Source organism: Cervus canadensis, chromosome 4 (assembly GCF_019320065.1).
Source record: "Cervus canadensis isolate Bull #8, Minnesota chromosome 4, ASM1932006v1, whole genome shotgun sequence".
NCBI classification, from domain to species: Eukaryota; Metazoa; Chordata; class Mammalia; order Artiodactyla; family Cervidae; genus Cervus; species Cervus canadensis.
The window spans coordinates 37,807,474-37,825,916 of record NC_057389.1 but is presented as its reverse complement, the minus strand read 5'-3'; the positions used below and the strand labels follow the sequence as shown (position 1 = coordinate 37,825,916).

General features: G+C 45.0%; 1 protein-coding gene across 1 annotated transcript in view; it reads left to right on the top strand.

Annotated features, from left to right (window-relative positions):
* ADRA1B (adrenoceptor alpha 1B) overlaps nt 1-14,662 on the top strand; it is a 59,236-nt gene extending 44,574 nt beyond the window's left edge. Inside the window, exon 2 of the mRNA XM_043464827.1 lies at nt 13,543-14,662. Coding sequence (XP_043320762.1) covers nt 13,543-14,141 — 599 coding nt within the window. The 3' untranslated portion in view covers nt 14,142-14,662. The remainder of the gene's footprint in view (nt 1-13,542) is intronic.
* Nucleotides 14,663-18,443: the final 3,781 nt, after the last annotated feature.

Sequence of the window (18,443 nt, the reverse complement as noted above, 5' to 3'; positions counted from 1 at the left end):
CAATGAACACCCAGGACTGATCTCCTTTAGGATGGACTGGTTGGATCTCCTTGCAGTCCAAGGGACTCTCAAGAGTCTTCTCCAACACCACAGTTCAAAAGCATCAATTTTTCGGCACTCAGCTTTCTTCACAATCCAACTCTCACATCCATACATGACCACTGGAAAAACCAAAGCCTTGACTAGATGGACCTTTGTTGGCAAAGTAATGTCTCTGCTTTTTAATGTGCTGTCTAGGTTGGTCATAACTTTCCTTCCAAGGAGTAAGCGTCTTTTAATTTCATGGCTGCAATCACCATCTGCAGTGATTTTGGAGCCCAAAAAAATAAAGTCTGACACTGTTTCCACTGTTTCCCCATCTATTTGCCATGAAGTGATGGGACCAGATGCCATGATCTTAGTTTTCTGAATGTTGAGCTTTAAGCCAACTTTTTCACTCTCCTCTTTCACTTTCATCAAGAGGCTTTTTAGTTCCTCTTCCCTTTCTGCCATAAGGGTGGTGTCATCTACATATCTGAGGTTATTGATATTTCTCCTGGCAATCTTGATTTCAGCTTGTGGACAAGCTTGTGAACAAGGGAGACAGACTCTTAAATAAGTTCAGCAGCTGTTGTGATAGAATTCTGTGGAAAGAATAGCAGAGACTCTTAATCTGGTGACTTTGTTTCTCCTGGGCACCCATGGATGGGATTCAGTGAGTCTGTGAACTCCTGAAATTGTGCAGTGCTAAATTACTTGCATAACCAGAATATTTAGGTTAAGAACCACTGAGGTACAGTGCCACAAAATTCTTGGTTTCTGTGTTTTAATGGTCGGATAAAATATATGTAAAGACAGCATTACAAATAGAAAGTAAATAATCCTGGTCTTCCCCCAACTTTGAAGTATTTTAAGTGTTCAGAGGCTGTATTGTCTGTTATGAAAAATGCCCAGCTTTGGGACAGGCAATGAAGTGAAGTGTTAGTCATTCAGTCATGTCTGACTCTTTGCGACCCCATGGACTGTAGTCCTCCAGGCTCCTCTGTCCATGGGATTCTCCAGGGAAAAATACTGGAGTGGGTTGCCATTCCTTTCTCCAGGGGATCTTCCCAACCCAGGGATCAAACCCGAGACTCCTGCATTGCAGGTGGATTCTTCCCTGTCTGAACCACCAGGGAAGCTCATGCAGAGGTGGGTTTGAATCCCAGCTCTTCAGTTTAATAGCTGTGTAACATTGAGTGAGTTCCATACACATGAAGATTTGATTTCCTCATCTGTAAATTAAAAATTGAGAATTACAGAACCCACTCCTCTCTCCTGCCTTATTGTGAGAGCGAGATTAGCTAAGCTGTGTCAGTTACCTGGATCTGAGCAGGTCTTCAGAGCCTGCCCCTTCCTTCTACTTTCACACTTCAGAGGAAGCTGGGCATGGTGGGCTGAGTTTATGAGAAGGAAGAATTTGAGCCAGGCCTAGAAGGGATGGAGAGGAGGAGGGGAAAGGAACCGACATTTCAGACCAGTTGACAGAGTAGATGAAAGGAAGAGAGCAAGAAAAGTCAACTCTTACGTTGCAAAGAATCAGTCCATTGCAGCCGGGTTGAACAGGTCTTAAATTGCAACCTAAGCAGTTTGAACTTTATCCTATAAACAATGGGAGCCACTGGAGGGTTTGGGACAAGGAAGTCAGTCCCATGGTGAGGTGGCTTTTGGCCCAACCTTTGCTCATTCATGAATTCCAAGATACCCAGGAAAACAATTTTAAAAATAAAATTGTAATGTGGACTGAGGCAATGCTTCTCACCTCAGGATCTTGTTAAATAGCAGATTCTGATTCACTGGATCATTGAGATTCTGCATTTCTAACAAGCACTCAGGTGATGTTGATGTTGTTTATCCATGAACCTCACCTTGAGTAGCCAAGGGCTAACATATTTTGGCTTGCTGTCTTTATTACTAATTATTATTCTTGCAACACATGTTGACTGAGTAGCTATTCTGTGTCAGGCACTGTGTGAGGCCCTGAGTAGAAAGAGAAGAATTAGACATGAACTCTCTTTTCTAGAAGCTCACAGTCTAATCTTAGATGAGGCATAGCCCTAAGCAACTGTAATTCAAGATAGAGAGTGATAAATGCCATATTTTAGCTTCAGATAAAATACTATGACAGTTTAGTGAAGAGAAAGATTGTTCCAGTTGAGGGGGAAATTGCCTAGTGCTTAAAGAAATGAATAGAAGCTTCTTTTTCTTATTATTAAGCAATGAGTAAGAACCTAGACTTTAGAGTTAGATTTTAATCCTAACTCTACCTCTCACTAGACATGTGACTTCATTAATCTTTTAAACCTCAGTTTCCTCATCCATAGAATGAAATATAATAATAGCAATGCTTCTGGAAGGATTGGATGAGAGAATGTTTGTAAACATAGTACCTAATAACTGGTTCTTAGTTCATTATAAATGGTGGCTTTGGTGATTATTATTGTTTTCAACATTTGCTTTAAAACTTAACATGGGTCTGTTTGGCCCTGAGGATATTGTATTTGTTGGACAATTTTGTGATCTCTTTCCAGGTTTAAGTGGCAAAGAAAATGGAAAAACCTCGAAGGGAATTTCCAAATCCAAGGAAACCTCCTTCTCAAAGCCAATGCTGAAAGAATTAGTAACTAGTCTTTGACATTTTTTGTTTGTTTGTTTTTATTGGGCAAACTGTTTGCGCTGGGAAGACTTGGCTTGGCTGAAGGTGTAACCAAATGCTCCTAATAACAGCCCCATTGAAAGGGAGTTCCACTCTATTTACAAGCTGATCAAAATGGTTTTACCACCCACTGGCTCCCTTGAGGTCATCTGCTTGTGTGATGCTGACTGTGAAATAAGTCAGATCAAATTTATAATCCTAGAGACCCAGATTGTCAGAACTCAGAAGGATGTTACCACCCAGCCCTGGGGGGACCAGACAAATGATGCTCTGCCTCTCTCTATGCCTTGGTGCAGTCCCCACCTGCTGGTCATTCCTTCAACCAATATTTGATGATGAAATATTACAGGGTCCATAGTAAGAGAATAAGGCACATCAGGGGACCACAGACACATCAGGAACTAACAGAGGAGGCTGCTGGGCTTAACAACAAAAGGTCTCATTTCAATCCCCCTCCTCCCCTTACCTGTAGAGAGCCTTGAACAAGCGCTGCCTTCTAGTTACAGCTCTGTTTCTTCATCTGAAAAGTATGGATAATCCCACTTTGCTCATAGAACTGTCATGTGGATTATATTTAAATAGAACATTAAAAAAGTATCTTTTGGTTCATTTTTTGTCTTTTAAATAATATTCATTGGATTTTTCCCAATTACAAAAGTAATTCATGTTTGTGGAGAAAATGTTGGAAAACACCAAAAAACCCAGAAAATAAAAATTCACCCGTAATTTCAACACCGAAGGATAAACACAGTTGATGTCTCCTTTCATGTCTATTTTTCCTGTCCCTTATACACATTAGCACGTGTATTTTGTTTCCCCATGAATTGTGCTGGAAGTGATTAACATCCTCTGTAAGGGCTTCCTGGATTCATATTCAAACTCTGCCCCCATTAGCTCTATGGCTTGGAGCTAGTTCCGTTCCCTCAAGTGTAATAAAATACCCGTGGCCTCCAGTGAGTGCCCTTAGGTTGGACTCCCAGACACCGAGGAGTCCAAGCGGGCAGAATGGCGCCCCCTAGAGCCATGCAGGGTGCAGTCATGCTGAGCTGTCTTAGGAACAGAGATGGTTGAAGGAGTGAAAAAGGGTGTAAAGATGGTTAGGCATTTGGCCAGTGATTGACACAGGAGTTGTTGTTGTTGTTTAGTCACTCTGTCATGTCCAACTCCTTTGTGACCCCATGGACTGTAGCCCATCAGCCTCCTCTGTCCCTGGGATTTCCCAGGCAGAATGCTGGAGTGGGTTGCCATTTCCTTCCCCAGGGGATCTTCATAGTAGCTACTATTCCACAAACAAACTTTGTGGTTTTGAAGAGTGGGGATTCACTGTTCAGGTTCATTGAATAGCACCTTAAGGATGACCCACCCAGACCACGGTCCAGCCAAGAAGTGCTTCTCCTTGCGCTGATCCTGCTTCACTTTAGCTTTTGGATCCCTGTGCTTCACCATCCCTCTAAGTCACCCTTCAGCAGGCAAAGCCCATGTGATATGAGTGGGCTCACTGCACCATCTGCTTGCTGCTTTACCCCTTTCCTCTCAAGTTCTACCTCTTAGAACTTGCCCCACCCAGATGTGAAGCTTTCAACCCCTCCAAGCCCTTTCAGAGGTGTTGTCTCATCTGATCTGTTTAAAAAACCTCAGTAAGAGACTAGCAAGCGGCATCCTAGTGGAGCCATGGGGCCTCCTGCAAGTGGTTTCCCAGAGCTGTGCCCACAGTCACTGCTCAAAATTACTACAGATCTGAGTGATGTACAAGATAGCTTGAAATGCGAGCCAGAGATGGCACCAAAAAACTGAATCACATATTCAGTCAGTCAATCAGTGCACAAATATTTATTCAGCACTATTATGTGCCAGGGGCTCGGTTCTCTAGTGAGGAAATATTCCCTGTTCACTTCTCTTTCAATCCTTCAGGTCCTCAAAGAGGAATGAATGCCCCTCAGTTTAAGGCCAGCAAGTCTCAACACCGCTCAACCCGAGCTAATCTCCCTCTTTGAAAAAGAGAGGAGGCTCAGACACACTACACTATGGAGCCTTCCAGAGCTACTAACAACGTTTTGTCTTCATCTTCTTTTTCTCTGCCATTGCATTCTGTTTATAGCAAATAATGCAGGCTTTTAAACAGTAATAAAAAGCTTTCTTTTAAAAAAAAAATTAGATACCAAAAGTGAGTTGATTTAGAGAAAAGCATTAAGTAATGGATGGTCCAAGGAGTAGAGTGACTAATGCTTAGCAAGCTCTAGACTTGAGATGGGTGAGGCTTAAACCTTTGAGGGTTGCTGACCCCATCAAGCCCATGATAGCTATGGATTCTCCCCCAGAAAATTGCATGAATATCACGTACAGTCTCATCAAGCTCCAGAACCACCTGGAGCCCTATCCCTGGGCCTGTACTGGAAAGAGCAGCAGGCTGAGGGCCCTGACACCTGCTCTGCACAGGAGATCTCATCTTCATCTCCATTTCCTTCATCTTGGTAGCAGTAGTGCTGGCAGCAACAGCAGCACTGGCAGTAGTAACAGTAGTTGTGTTTGCAGCAGTCGAATAGCTGTACTTATTGAGTACTTTCAACATGCCAAGCACTTACCAAGCCTAAGCTCAACTCATCCATTCAGAAAAGAATTATCACCATTCCTGTTTTCCGAGAAATGGAGCTCAAGCAGCTTCTCCAAGTTCACCCAGCTAAGAAGTCTTGAACCCAGCCCTTGAACCCAGGTGTACCTGCCTGTGTTAGCCGAACAGGTCCTTAACCACCGAGCTCCCCTGTCTCGATAAATGTTTTTTTGGATCAACTGAAGGACATTTGAACAGGTTCTGGCTCTCGTACTGCCATTCACCAGCCAAGTGACCTTGTACAAGTCACTCACCCTGACTGACCTTCCCTTGAGGAAGAGGGTTTCCCAGTTCTGCCAAGTCATGACGCTAAGACGCAGGGCTAAAGCACATGGGAACTTTTCATGGGCAGGAGATGTGGAGCCAGGCTCAAGGACACGCACTGAGAGTTGGTAACCCTGGCAAAGAGCAGACGCCAGCCTTACTTCCAGCAGAGAGAGCGGCTTCCAGGAACCTACATTTCCCATTGATATGTGCTCCCTCTTTTAGCATCTTCATGCTTGTTGCTCAGTTGTGGCTGACTCTTCGCGACCCCATGGACTATAGCCTGCCAGTTCCTCTGCCCAAGGGCTTTTCCAAGAAAGAATCCTAGAGTGGGTTGCTCTTTGCTTCTCCAGGGGATCTTCCAAGTGACCCAGGACTGGAACCTACGTCTCCTGTGTCTCCTGCATTGCAGGCAGATTCTTTATCCACTGAGCCATCAGGGAAGCCCCTTGGCATCTTCATTGGCGCCCAAAGGTCTGTTTTTGTGCCCAGAGAAAAAAGGATTCCTGTCACCAACATGCTCTCATGCCCGAGGAGGCTTGGCACCTTCCCTAATTAATGAGGGCTCTTGGCTCCCACGAGGGCGTGCTGGTCTTGCAAACAGAGCCCCGAATCCCAATGGCTACTGTGCTGCTGGCAAGAGAGAGAGGAAGGAAGGGGCCGAAGTATGTGTGGAATCCGAGGCGCATGGCAGTCCAGTCCCTGACCCGCACTGCCCCTCTGTGGTGGGTCTGGAGAAGCAGGGATGGGCAGGTTTCTAGCACTAGCCTCATAGAGACTGTGAATGATACGGCTGGACAGGACTTGGATCAAACCACTCAACTAAAGGAGGGAAACTACGTCAAATTATTAGGTACTGAACCTGAAACTAACATAATATTGTCCATCAACTCTATTTCAGTAAAATAAATAAATACATTTTTAAAGGAGGGAAACTGAGGCCCAAAAAGGGAAAGTAACTGACCCAAAATGATACATCAAGTTAACAAACATTGATTTCCTGTAATTAGATTTCTAGCTCAATGAGTGGTTTATAGGAATAAATTATCATTTGGTTAATTAGCATTAATGCAGAGTTGATTTAGGTGGCAAGAACCTGGTACCCAGCATGCTAATAAGAGCTTTTCATGTTTTATCTTGTTTAATCCTTAAAACAACCCAGGGAAGGTGATACTCTTATTAGACCTATTTTACTGATGAGGAAACTGAAGCTTAGGGATAGTATGAAGCTTGCCCAAGGTCACAGGTCTGGTTGGAGAACCAGGACCAGGATTCCATCCCAAGAGTCAGAATCTAATGAGAAAAGGGCAGTCCCTGCCAGAAGTCACTGAGGGTGAGAGCCATTCTGGTCGCTGGAGGACAAAATAAAGGAGAACGCAAGTGGAACAAGAGGGCGGGCAAGGTCATTATTCAGCTCCCAGATACACGAGGATTAAAAACTGACCACACCACAAAGTTGTGGAGATGTGGGGAAAATATCACACTCATTTCACAGTCAGTGGGATAGTAAATTGATACAACCAGTCAGAAGGTGGTTTGGCTAGCTGTCAGGACTTAAATGTGGAATCCACCCAGTGCTTCCTCATGAAGAATGTTACCCTGCAGAAACACTCAAGTGTGCAAAAACACAAGATGCATGAGGCTTTTCATTGCTGCAGTTTGCAGTAGCCCAAAATTTAAAATCACTTATTTGACAACTATCAGGAAAGAGTCAAGTGAACTACTATATATCCAGACAGCAGGATGTAATGTTGTGACATGAGGAAATGTCTTTTATATATTCTACATGAAGAAATAAATTTGGGGAAAGGTATGTGTATGACCCCATTTTAAAAATCCATCTGAAAGGATAAAAACAGAACTGTTAACTTTGGTCATATCTACTTGAGAAATAATTTTCACTCTATATTATATAGATTTTTTTTGTAGTGTGTAATTTAGCAGGTGTCACTTTTTTAATGTGACAGGTTATTTAGTAGAAGTTTAGGTAATTTATAATATTTGTTACTTTCAGGTATACAACAAGGTGATTTGTTTATAAATATATACTCTTTTTCAATTCTGTTACATTATAGTTTATTACAATCTATTGAATATAGTTCGCTGTGCTATACAGTAAATCCTTGTTGTTTATTTATTTTATATATGGTAGTGTGGATTTGTTAGTCCCCTATTCCCAATGTATCCCTCCCCTGCTTCCCATTTAGTAACCGTAAGTTTGTTTTCTATGTCTGTGAGTCTGTTTCTGTTTTGTAAATAAGCTCATTTGTGTTATTTTTTATTTGACTGCTCTGGGTCTTAGTTGTGGCATGCAGGTGCTTTAGTTGCAGCACGTGGGATCCAACTCCCTGACCTGGGATCAGACCCGAGCCCCCTGCATTGACAGTGCAGAGTCTTAAGCAGTGTATCACCAAGGAAGTCCCATTTGTGTCATATTTTAGATTCCACATATGAGTGATACCATATGGTGTTTGTCTTTCTCTTTTTAACTTATTTCACTTAATACAATCATCTCTAGGTCCATCCATGTTGCTGCATATGGCATCGTTTCATTTTGTTAATGACTGAGTAACATCCCTCTGTGTGTATGTGTGTGTGTGTGTGTGTGTGTGTGTATGTGCGTGCATGTGCACCCACATTTTCTTCATCCATTCATCTGGTGATGGACACTTGAGTTGCTTCCATGTCTTGACTACTGTAAACAGTGCTGCTGTGAACATTGGGGTGCAGGTATCTTTTTGAATTATAGTTTTCATCTTTTCCAGATATATGCCTAGAAATAGGATTGCTGAATCATATGGAAACTGTATTTTTAGCTTTGTGAAGATGTGTGTATTGTGTGTTAGTCACTCAGTCGTGTCCAACTCTTTGCGGCCTCTGGACTATAGCCCACCAGGCTCCTCTGTCCATGGGATTTCTCAGGCAAGAATACTGGAGTGGGTTACCATTTTCTTCTCCAGGGGATCTTCCAGACCCAGGAATTGAACCTGGGTCTCCTGCGTTGCAGGCAGATTCTTTACCATCTGAGCCACCAGGGAAACCCTCTTTTTGAGGATGTGGGTTTTTTTTAATAGTCTTAAATTTTTAGAGCAGTTTTAGGTTGACGTCCAAATTGACAGGAAGGTACTGTGGTGGACCTATATTGACACATAATCGCCCTAAGTCCACAGTTTACATTAGGGATCAATCTTAGTGGTGTACAGTTTATGGGTTTGGACGAATGTATAATGACATATATCCACCAATATAGTATCATACCAAAAATTTCACTGCCCTAAAAATTCTCTGTACTCCCCCTATTCATTCTCCATTGTGTCACTTTTATAATAAAAATATAAAATATTAATAAAATGTAATAAAAATATTCTTTTCCTGGAATGGGAAAGAAATAAAGATATGGTTTCTGCCCAGGAGTTTAGAGACTGGGTGGTAAACAAGGACTTAGCCAGTCCTGGGATGGCTCAGCAACATTAACAGATAAACAATAAAATAACAGAATAAGACCTGATTGTGTATGTTCTGAGGGGTACAGAATAAAGGAGTCACTCTGAGTCGGGTAGGGTTAATCAGCAGAGTTCCTGGAAGATGGCAATGAATGGGCCAGGATATAAAGTATATTTGGAAAATGGCCACCATTTATCAATTTTCAAGGTGCCAGACCCCATATCAAGTATTTTAACATGGATATTTTCATGTATTCAGAATAATCCTATGAGGCAGATGTTATCCCCAATTTATGGACAAGAAAATTTAGCCTGAGAGAGCCAGTTAACTTTTCAAAAGTCAAACAGCCAATACTCTAAAAAAAGGGATGCAAACTCTGAGCTCAAGTCACCAGGCCACATTGCCTAAATTGACTAAAGGCAAAGAATGACCTTCTTCTCAGAGGAATAGGCATCTCAGGGAGCCCAAGCTCAAATTGTGGCTGTAAGTGAATGCCATGAGAAAATCAACATCACCCGCCTTCCCTTTGGCTGAGCACATCTCAGCCCACTGGTCCTTGGAGAGTGCTTTGTAAGAAAATAAAGACAAAGTTCCAGCCCATCTTTAACCCTAACAAGGTGCTTTCAGTGTGATGCAGGTGAAGAAGAACATAGGAAGAAATGCCGTGTGGCACAGAAGGAGAGAATGGCATTCATGCCCCACCATAATGCTATGTGTGTTACGGTGCAATGAACTGCCTCCTCACAAGCCTGTGGGCTGCCACAGGGCAGAAACACCCCTAATTGTATCCCCACAGGTTGGCCTCCTGCCTGGCACTTAGCAGAGCTCCATATTTGTGGAATGAATGAATGAAAGAATGAATGTATAAAAATGTAAAAAGCTACCACTCATATGCTGGTGTCCTGATTCATAATATGGAACCAACTATAGTCCCTTCATCTAGAGATTACTGTGATCATTAAACAGGTGAATGGTATAAAAGGTTTAGTGTAGGATGTGCATAAAGCACACACAATGTGACTGATGGTTCTGATGAATTTTAGCTATTAGTATTATTGTAATTTTTGTAATTATTTGTAATTATTGTAATCCTTTAAAAGCTGGTCCTTCAGGATACATCCCCTTTGGGCCATTTTACTATCATCTTCAAAGGGCTGGCAAGCAGAGTTACAAGTCTGTCTTCAGCAAGGATGCTCTCCTGCTCTGGATCATCCCCACCTTTGCCACAATTGTCTGTGCCCCACCCCCCAGCTCAATCCCAGGCCTTAACATGTCCTTATGGATGGTGTGCCTACCTGTGCACATGCTCACTAGCATTTACCCTCCGGAGTAATGCACAAGGTTTCCACGTGTTAGCTCCCTCTCTCCACTTCCCAGATTTATTCTTCAGTTTCCCATTTTTGTCAAGACCATTTTAACTATTCCCTTTAGACTCTGTGACAGAAGCAAGACCATTCACATGGGCAGAAACAACTCACCCCATCATGGATACTAGGTGTTCACATGTCATATTTGCATTTTCACTGGAGCCTTCTATCCAAAGGATAATCTTGGACAGTCAGTTTGGTCGCTCAGTCGCGTTCAACTCTTTGCGACCCCATGGACTGCAGCATGCCAGGCTTCCCTGTCCATCACCAACTCTCAGAGCTTTCTCAATCTCACGTCCATCGAGTCGGTGATGCCAACACTGGGACAAAAACCCAACGGTGCAGACCTTATCACGAATCAGACCACGAGGTGGCGCCCTCATTGGCCTCACCTAGCCCTAAACCAGAATTGAGAAGTCAGCGTACTTATAGTTAACACTAGATGGCACTAGTGGTAAAGAACCCGCCTGCCAATGTAGGCGACGTAGCAGACGTGGGTTTGATCCCTGGGTCGGGGAAGATACCCTGGAGGATGGCATGGCAACCCACTCTAGTGTTCTTGCCTGGAGAATCGTATGGACAGAGGAGCCTGGTGAGCTATACAGTCCATAGGCTCACAGAGAGTCAGTCACGACGGAAGCAGCTTGGCGCGCACGCAACAAGTATGGATAACCCTCTTTCCAAGTTTAATCCCTCTCTGATTTAACCCTGCACCAGGAACCTGGCCAGCCACCATCCCTGCATCGCCAAGCAGAGAATCGGGAGGCTCCCTGTAACAACAAACCAGAGCTCAATAATCAAGAAGGTCAAGTGCTGCAGGGGGTAAACTCAAGTGCAATCCAAAATAGGGATTCTTATGGCATCTATGCAACAACTGTGGGATCTTCAGCCATTTTCTGGGTCTCAGTGTCTCCATGGATCAAGTGAGGAAGTTGGATTTCGAGATTTGCTAAGATTTCTCCCACTCATACACTCTTCCTTCAAATGGATTCAAAGGTGATCCCAAAGACCAGGCTCTTAGGAAGCTCACAGTGTAACAAAGGAGGTTAAGACAGGAACACCAAAGTCACTGTGCTGCAGGTGGAGTGGCTGGCTTAGGGACATGGTTTGAAGTTACAGAATGTTCTGTGAAGTATAATTGCATTTTAAAAACATTTACATATGTATATACAACAAATATGTGTTCATTTACATATGTATATGTATATACAACATTTACATGTACATATGCAAACATTTACATATGTATTTACGTGTGTAGTGTATACAACAGGAAAAAAATCTGGAAGTTTATGTACCAAAATGTGGTATCTCTGCATTGTGGGTTTATTTGTGCTTTTAAAATATTTTTTCTTTTCTTTTTGCTTTTTAATAGCTTCTCATTTTTCCACAAAAGGAAATTAATAGCATTCAAAACAAACAAACAAGCAAAAATGTTTCATATTCAAACTGAATTGAGTTTAAATCCCAGCTATATTACAAACATGCTATGTGGCCCGGGGCAAGTCATTTAACCTCTCCAAGTCTCAGTTGCCTTGCATTTAAAATGGAAATAGTTTTGAACTTAATTTTGCATTAAATGCTTTTGGACCTCAATTCAGACACGAGTTAGTCATGTTTCTCAGCTATCAGCACCCCATCATCATAGGTCTAAGTCTGGTGTCTCTCTTATTTTATTGATTTATTTCCTTTTATTCCTATCCCCTATTCTGCTTTCCCTCTGCCTCACCCTTAGACACCCATTTGCATTTGATATGTATTTTTTAACTTGAAAGTGTTTTTGCAAATGAGCTTGGTTGTTTGGTGTGTTACTTGAAAGATGTTATGTTATAAAGCTCATTCTGTTTCCTATTTTTTTTTTCAACAAAGGACAAGGTATTTGAGATCTTTCCATATTGCTATTTGGACTTTTAGGTACTGTGTAATTGCTCTGCTATGCATGTTCCAAACTCTACTTTTCCATTATTCCCAGTGTGGGGCACCCAGGTGTTTTCCAACTCTGTCACTATAAACACCATCACCCTGAGCATAGTCACACATGGCCCCTGATGACCTGTGTGAAAATTCTTTCACATTCCTGCCCTGGAGCAAAATTGCTGGGTCAGGAGGTATCTGTATACTTAATGGGATCAGGTCTTCATAGCCTGTGCCCACCACCAGCAGGAGACTCCCCATGTTTCCAAACCCCTGCTTGAACTTGGCACTGTCGAGCTTTCTAATTTTTGCCAATGTAACAAATATGTTCTCTCAGTTTGTGGCTCTCACTTTATTTGGCTGCCTAATATTTCCAGCACTTTGGCATATGCCCATTAGCCTTCAAGTTTTCTATTTTGTAAATTGCCTGTTCCTTTTCTTTGCCCACGTTTCTACTGGGAATGCTGTCTTTTTCTTGTTGACTTTCAGGAGTCCTGCTGCTGCTGCTGCTGCTAAGTCACTTCAGTCGTTTCCGACTCTGTGCGACCCCATAGACGGCAGCCCACCAGGCTCCTCTGTCCCTGGGATTCTCCAGGCAAGAACACTGGAGTGGGTTGCCATTTCCTTCTCCTTCTCTTCAGGAGTCCTAATATACGCTAAATACCAATCCCTTGACAGTCTTAAGACATTGTAAATATCTTCCCCGACTCTTGCCCCATAGTTTATCTTTTTGAAGTGTTAAGTCCTCTTCCTTCACCTCTCCATCGGTAAGACTGTCATTTACCTTGTCTTCTGTTACCTTATAAAGGTTTACCTTTCACCCTTAGGTCTTTAACACATCTCATATTTCCCACGGAAATACTTCATGGCATTCTGAGAACGATAAAAGAGTAGGTGAAGAAGCAACACAGTGCCGTTCCAACAGCTGTAGAAGAGCTGTGTGTGATTATTATTTTTCTCACTCACGAAGACAGTGGTAAGCGCTATCCTAGGAACGTTACAGATACAGTTCTTTGAATCCTGTTTAGCTAAATCAGGAAAGATTTTATGGGCGAAGGTGAAGAGATGGAGGGTGGACTTTAGAAAAGCATGTAGGAGTCAAGTGTTTTGAGATGGAAAGGCAGTATTCCAGGTAGAGGAGCTGGCCTGAGCAGGAGACAGGAATGCCACCGGTTGACAGTCTGTGGGCAGAACACACGGAAGAGAGGGTCTGACTGCTCACCGATTGTTTGTCTTTCTGCCCGTGCCCACCCCACCCCGTCCCCCTGCAGGCTCCCTGTTCTCCACCCTGAAGGCCCCCGACGCCGTGTTCAAGGTGGTCTTCTGGCTGGGCTACTTCAACAGCTGCCTCAACCCCATCATCTACCCGTGCTCCAGCAAGGAGTTCAAGCGCGCCTTCGTGCGCATCCTCGGGTGCCAGTGCCGCGGCCGCCGCCGCCGCCGCCGCCGCCGGCGCCTGGGGGGCTGCGGCTACACCTACCGGCCGTGGACGCGCGGCGGCTCGCTGGAGCGCTCGCAGTCGCGCAAGGACTCGCTGGACGACAGCGGCAGCTGCCTGAGCGGCAGCCAGCGGACCCTGCCCTCGGCCTCGCCGAGCCCCGGCTACCTGGGCCGCGGCGAGCCGCCGCCCGTCGAGCTGTGCGCCTTCCCGGAGTGGAAGGCGCCCGGCGCCCTCCTGAGCCTGCCCGCGCCCGAGCCCCCGGGCCGCCGCGGCCGCCACGACTCGGGTCCGCTCTTCACCTTCAAGCTCCTTGCCGAGCCCGAGAGCCCCGGGACTGACGGCGACGCCGGCCACGAGGCCGCAGCCGACGTGGCCAACGGGCAGCCCGGCTTCAAAAGCAACATGCCCCTGGCGCCCGGGCAGTTTTAGGGTCCCCGCGCACCGCTTCCTTTCCCTGGGGAGCCCATCTTCGTGGGGGGAGGGCGGGCGGAGGGGGGAGGGGAGTGTCGGCGCCCGGTAGACTCGGGGCCCCACCGGGAAACGGGGGGAGGGGGGCGGGAGGAGGGGCAGCTGCTTTTCTGGCAGGGGCATGGGTGCCAGGTACGGCGCGGAGAGCTGGGCCGAGCATGCTGAGAGCCTGGGGGACCCGACGGCGGCCGGGATTTCCGCCTCTCTCTCTCTCTCTGTATATATCTAAACGAGTCCCTCTGTACATGTATTTAACTGTGGGGTCACGTGCGTGTGTCTGTGCGATGTGCTTGTATTGCGTGTGCGCGTGTGTGGGGCCGCCCGCGACGGGGGCAGGGCGAGTGTGCGTGCGCCCAGGAGGCGCCGGGGCGCTGTCTGTCTCCTGATTTCTTACCTCTCAAGCCCCTCCTGTACTTCCCTGAAGGGTATCACTTTGGCGGGGTTGGAAACAAAAGTCGGACATTAAAGGTCGTTTCTCCTGTGCGGCTTTGAGTGGTTTGTGAATACGGTGGCAGGTAGGCTCTCGACTTTCCTTTACCTTCGCGTTCAGGTATGCCCCTCTCTCCTGGTCTTGTGCTGGCCCCGGTTTGTGCCTTTGCTATTCCTGCCTTTAAGGGCTGCACTAATCTAACCCTGTGGCTGAAAGTGACCCCCTGGACTTGTCCCATAAATCCTGCTTGTCTGTTTTTGACCCTTAAGAGTTGTAAATCCTCCTGCTGTGGGCAGGATGGGGCAATGCCTGCCCTGGTCCAGATCCCCTGGACCCTGATCCTAGCTGGGGCTACCTAGGTGGGCCTGTCACCTGTGAGGGGATGGGTCCCTTACCTCCTCCAACATCTTTGGACAAAACACCGCATTGTTCGCCTGTGCCCATGGAACTGGAAAAAGAAAGCCAGACTGCAGAATTTTCTGGACAAGATAAGGATCCATGTGTGGATACAACACATGTGGGTGTAAGAACTTTCCTAAGCTCTGCTAACTGAAGAGCCCGCCTGGAAGAGAATCACTGAGGAAAGTTTCGCAGAGAGGAGGAGCATACCTTGAAGAAGGTAACTTCTGTTCTACTCTCAGTGCGGCTTCCAATTTAGTATATGACCTTGAGAAAGTCACATCTCCTCTGGATCTTGGTTTCCCATCTGTGTGATGTCAGGATTGATTCTAAGGTCTTTTCTGCCTCTAAAAGGCACTGGTTTGCTAAAAGAATAAAGGATGGGGAACAAATAAGGAGCATTCTTCTTCTCTGAAATTGAAAAAAATAAAAAACCTAAGAAGAAACTCCCTCAATCCCTTTCTCTTCCTGTTTTGCTATTTTTATGTTGCGATTCATTAATTTTTCAAATGGCAGTAGCTTCTTCCAATAATATTAGCACATCAGTCATTTATCCTATAGATGATTGAAATAGAAAATGCCTTAAGGAGGGAGGAGCAGTCATTTATTTAGCTGAAAAGTGTTGGGGTATCAGGCATGGCTGGATCCAGGAGCTTAAACAGTACTGCCCGCTTGCTCACAGGCTCTTACTCATTGATCTAGCTTCCATCTTTTAACTCTGCTTATCTTTATAAGTTTCCCTTGTTTCCTTTCTCCAAATAGCTTTCTCACACCATTCTTATAACTTTAGCCCCCTCCCTAAGGAGAAATATGATTCCCCAGAGTATCTGCCAAAAAGAGAAAAAGAAAAAAATCCTGAGATGCTAGATGTTCTGTATCACAGACCCCTTTGAGACTCTGATGAAAGCTATAGGTACACCTTCCAGGAAAAAAAAAATGCATACAAAAAAAAATTACTACATGTTCATCGAATTTCAAGTGACTCAGCTCTGTTTAATATCCTATGAACTAAGCATGATATCCCAGATTCACTGGTGACTTGAATGAAACTGGATGTTCAGAATTATGTAGGCCAATGCCTTCATCTTAACAGATACAGAGGGTGAGGTAAATAACTTGCCAAGTCACACTAACCTAGGGCTAAGACCTGCTGCAACCCTCTCCAGTATGTTTCCCTTCCCTTGAGCTGTCACCTTGGGATTGAGTATATTCTCCAACAAAGAGCAGGTATCTTCCTGCCTCTATAGAAAAAAGGGAGTCCTAGGGAAGGAAGAGCCTGCACCCAATTCCCAGAGAAGAAAGCACCATTTGAGAGAGTCCTCTGGAAATATTTTCTTAGCAACACAAAAATTTCAAACAAGTCTGTCACAGAATCCTGATGTAAGTGTGGCCTGGAGTGAAGTAGGAAAAGGAAGACAGAGCCTCAGCCCCTTGGCCGCCTCCTCCACCTCCTCAGCCCTTTCCCTGGCCTGCCCCAAACACTCAAGGGCTCCACAGCATGAAGTCTGAAGATCACCAGTGAACGGAACTTAGAGTCAACAGGACCTGGGTTCAAGACCTTGGGCAATTTACCTTGCCTCTTCTCATCTGTTTCCGCATCTATCAAATGGACACCATCATCAGAGCCCAGCAGGAAGCACAGAGAATTCAATGAGCTCATTGTGGTGTAAACACTGAACTGTGGATCCCTGGGCAGACGCAAGTTATAATTTGGACCTTGGGTATCTGAAGCCACAGTCACCAAAGGTATTCCTTGAGTTGCTCAGTTCCAATGACCTCAGACATGATTGGTGTTTGGAGGCCACCCAGGCAGCACAAAATAGCAGTGACAGCCTCATACCTCTTTCCAGAAGGAAGGTTGACCAAGCCATGGCTCACATCCCCAGAGAATGCTAGGTTCCAGATCTGCCCCCAGCCAGGGCCTGCATTACACTGACCTCTCCAGGAAGCCTCACTGCGGTATACCCCAGCCAAGGCCAGGAGTTCATCAAGAGCCCTTGGGAAGAGTGGGTCCTCTCTGCTCTGACCTCACAACTGGCCGTAAAGCAGCCCTACTTTATCATCTCCAGCTACCCAACCACTGCTGGGTCATTTGTCACCCCTGAGGCATGCACAGGGATACATTTTTACAGCAACTAAAGTAAAGAGGCCAGTGGCTTGGCAAGGGCAGTCGTTAATCCTGCAGTTCTGGGCTCAAATCCCACTCCTGCCACAACCTCAGTTTCCTTAACTATAAAATAGTAATAATAATAATAATACTTACTTCATAGAGATATTAGAAAGATCAAATGAGATTATGAGGGTGAAACAACACCATGCCAGTCACTTGGAAAATATCCAATAAAGGGTAGCTATTCGCAGAGTATTAGTTATTCAATTCATTACTTTGATATATGAAGTTTAGAAAATCTGAGTAAAAGGACAAAGAAAAAAATTCAGTGCTATTCATCAGATGTCAGGGTTTTAGGACTCAGGTCCAACTTGAGGAAAAAGACACAAGTTTATGACAGAGTAAAAGAATTTTGTGTCTTATAGCATGAAGAAACATATTACTCAAAGCAGTGATCAACCCAAACTAAAAGAAAAAGTGAAATTTAATTTAAAAAATTATAGAAAATTATAGAGTGACAAAGCCAGAATATGTGTGTGAGGGAAGCCTGGATGTCTTAGGGATAGTGCATCCCGTGATAAAGGAGTGGGAGGAGGGGACACTGGGCTGCTCTGAACATGTACCTAGGTTCAAGGCCCATCTCCACTGTCTGAACCAGCTACTCAGGCCTGAGATTGATCGCCCTGCGTGAAAAGAGTGGATACAATTAGCACTGACCACATTGGGATAAGACAAAATACAGAAGAGCTTGGCCAGACTGGGCATTATTTTTAATATCTGTGGGCCACCTTATGTGTACTGAACCTTCTTAAACCAACAGCTCCTTTAACAGTCTGATGAAAACTGAGCATAATAGCCCAAATCTCCCAACAGATACATGGATCTCAACAGATTTTACTCCCTTGATATATAAAAGTTGCCAAATCCAGAGAGAAACATACACAGGAGAGGTGGAGCCCTCATGGAGCCCAGCCCTGATGAGAGGTGGCTGAGGGAATCCCCAGGGAATCCCATTTACATTTGTGATAGGATTTGGGGTGGGGGGGTGTCTACCACCATCCTCTCCTGGTGAGACCCCAAGTGTCAGGCTTCATCTACCATCTGGGGCATGGAGGTGATAGGTAAGTGCCCTGGGACTTTGGGAGGGGAGTGCATGGGACCTAGGCAAAGTACTGAGCATCACTTCCCCCAGATGAAGTTTGGCCTCACCCTGCCTGTTATCCCCAAGAGGTCCTCAGCAGATGCCAAAAAGGAGAAGAGCAACAAACCCTCAGCTCAGATTCTGGGGGGCCTTCCACCTGGCCCTGGAAACAGACACAGTAGC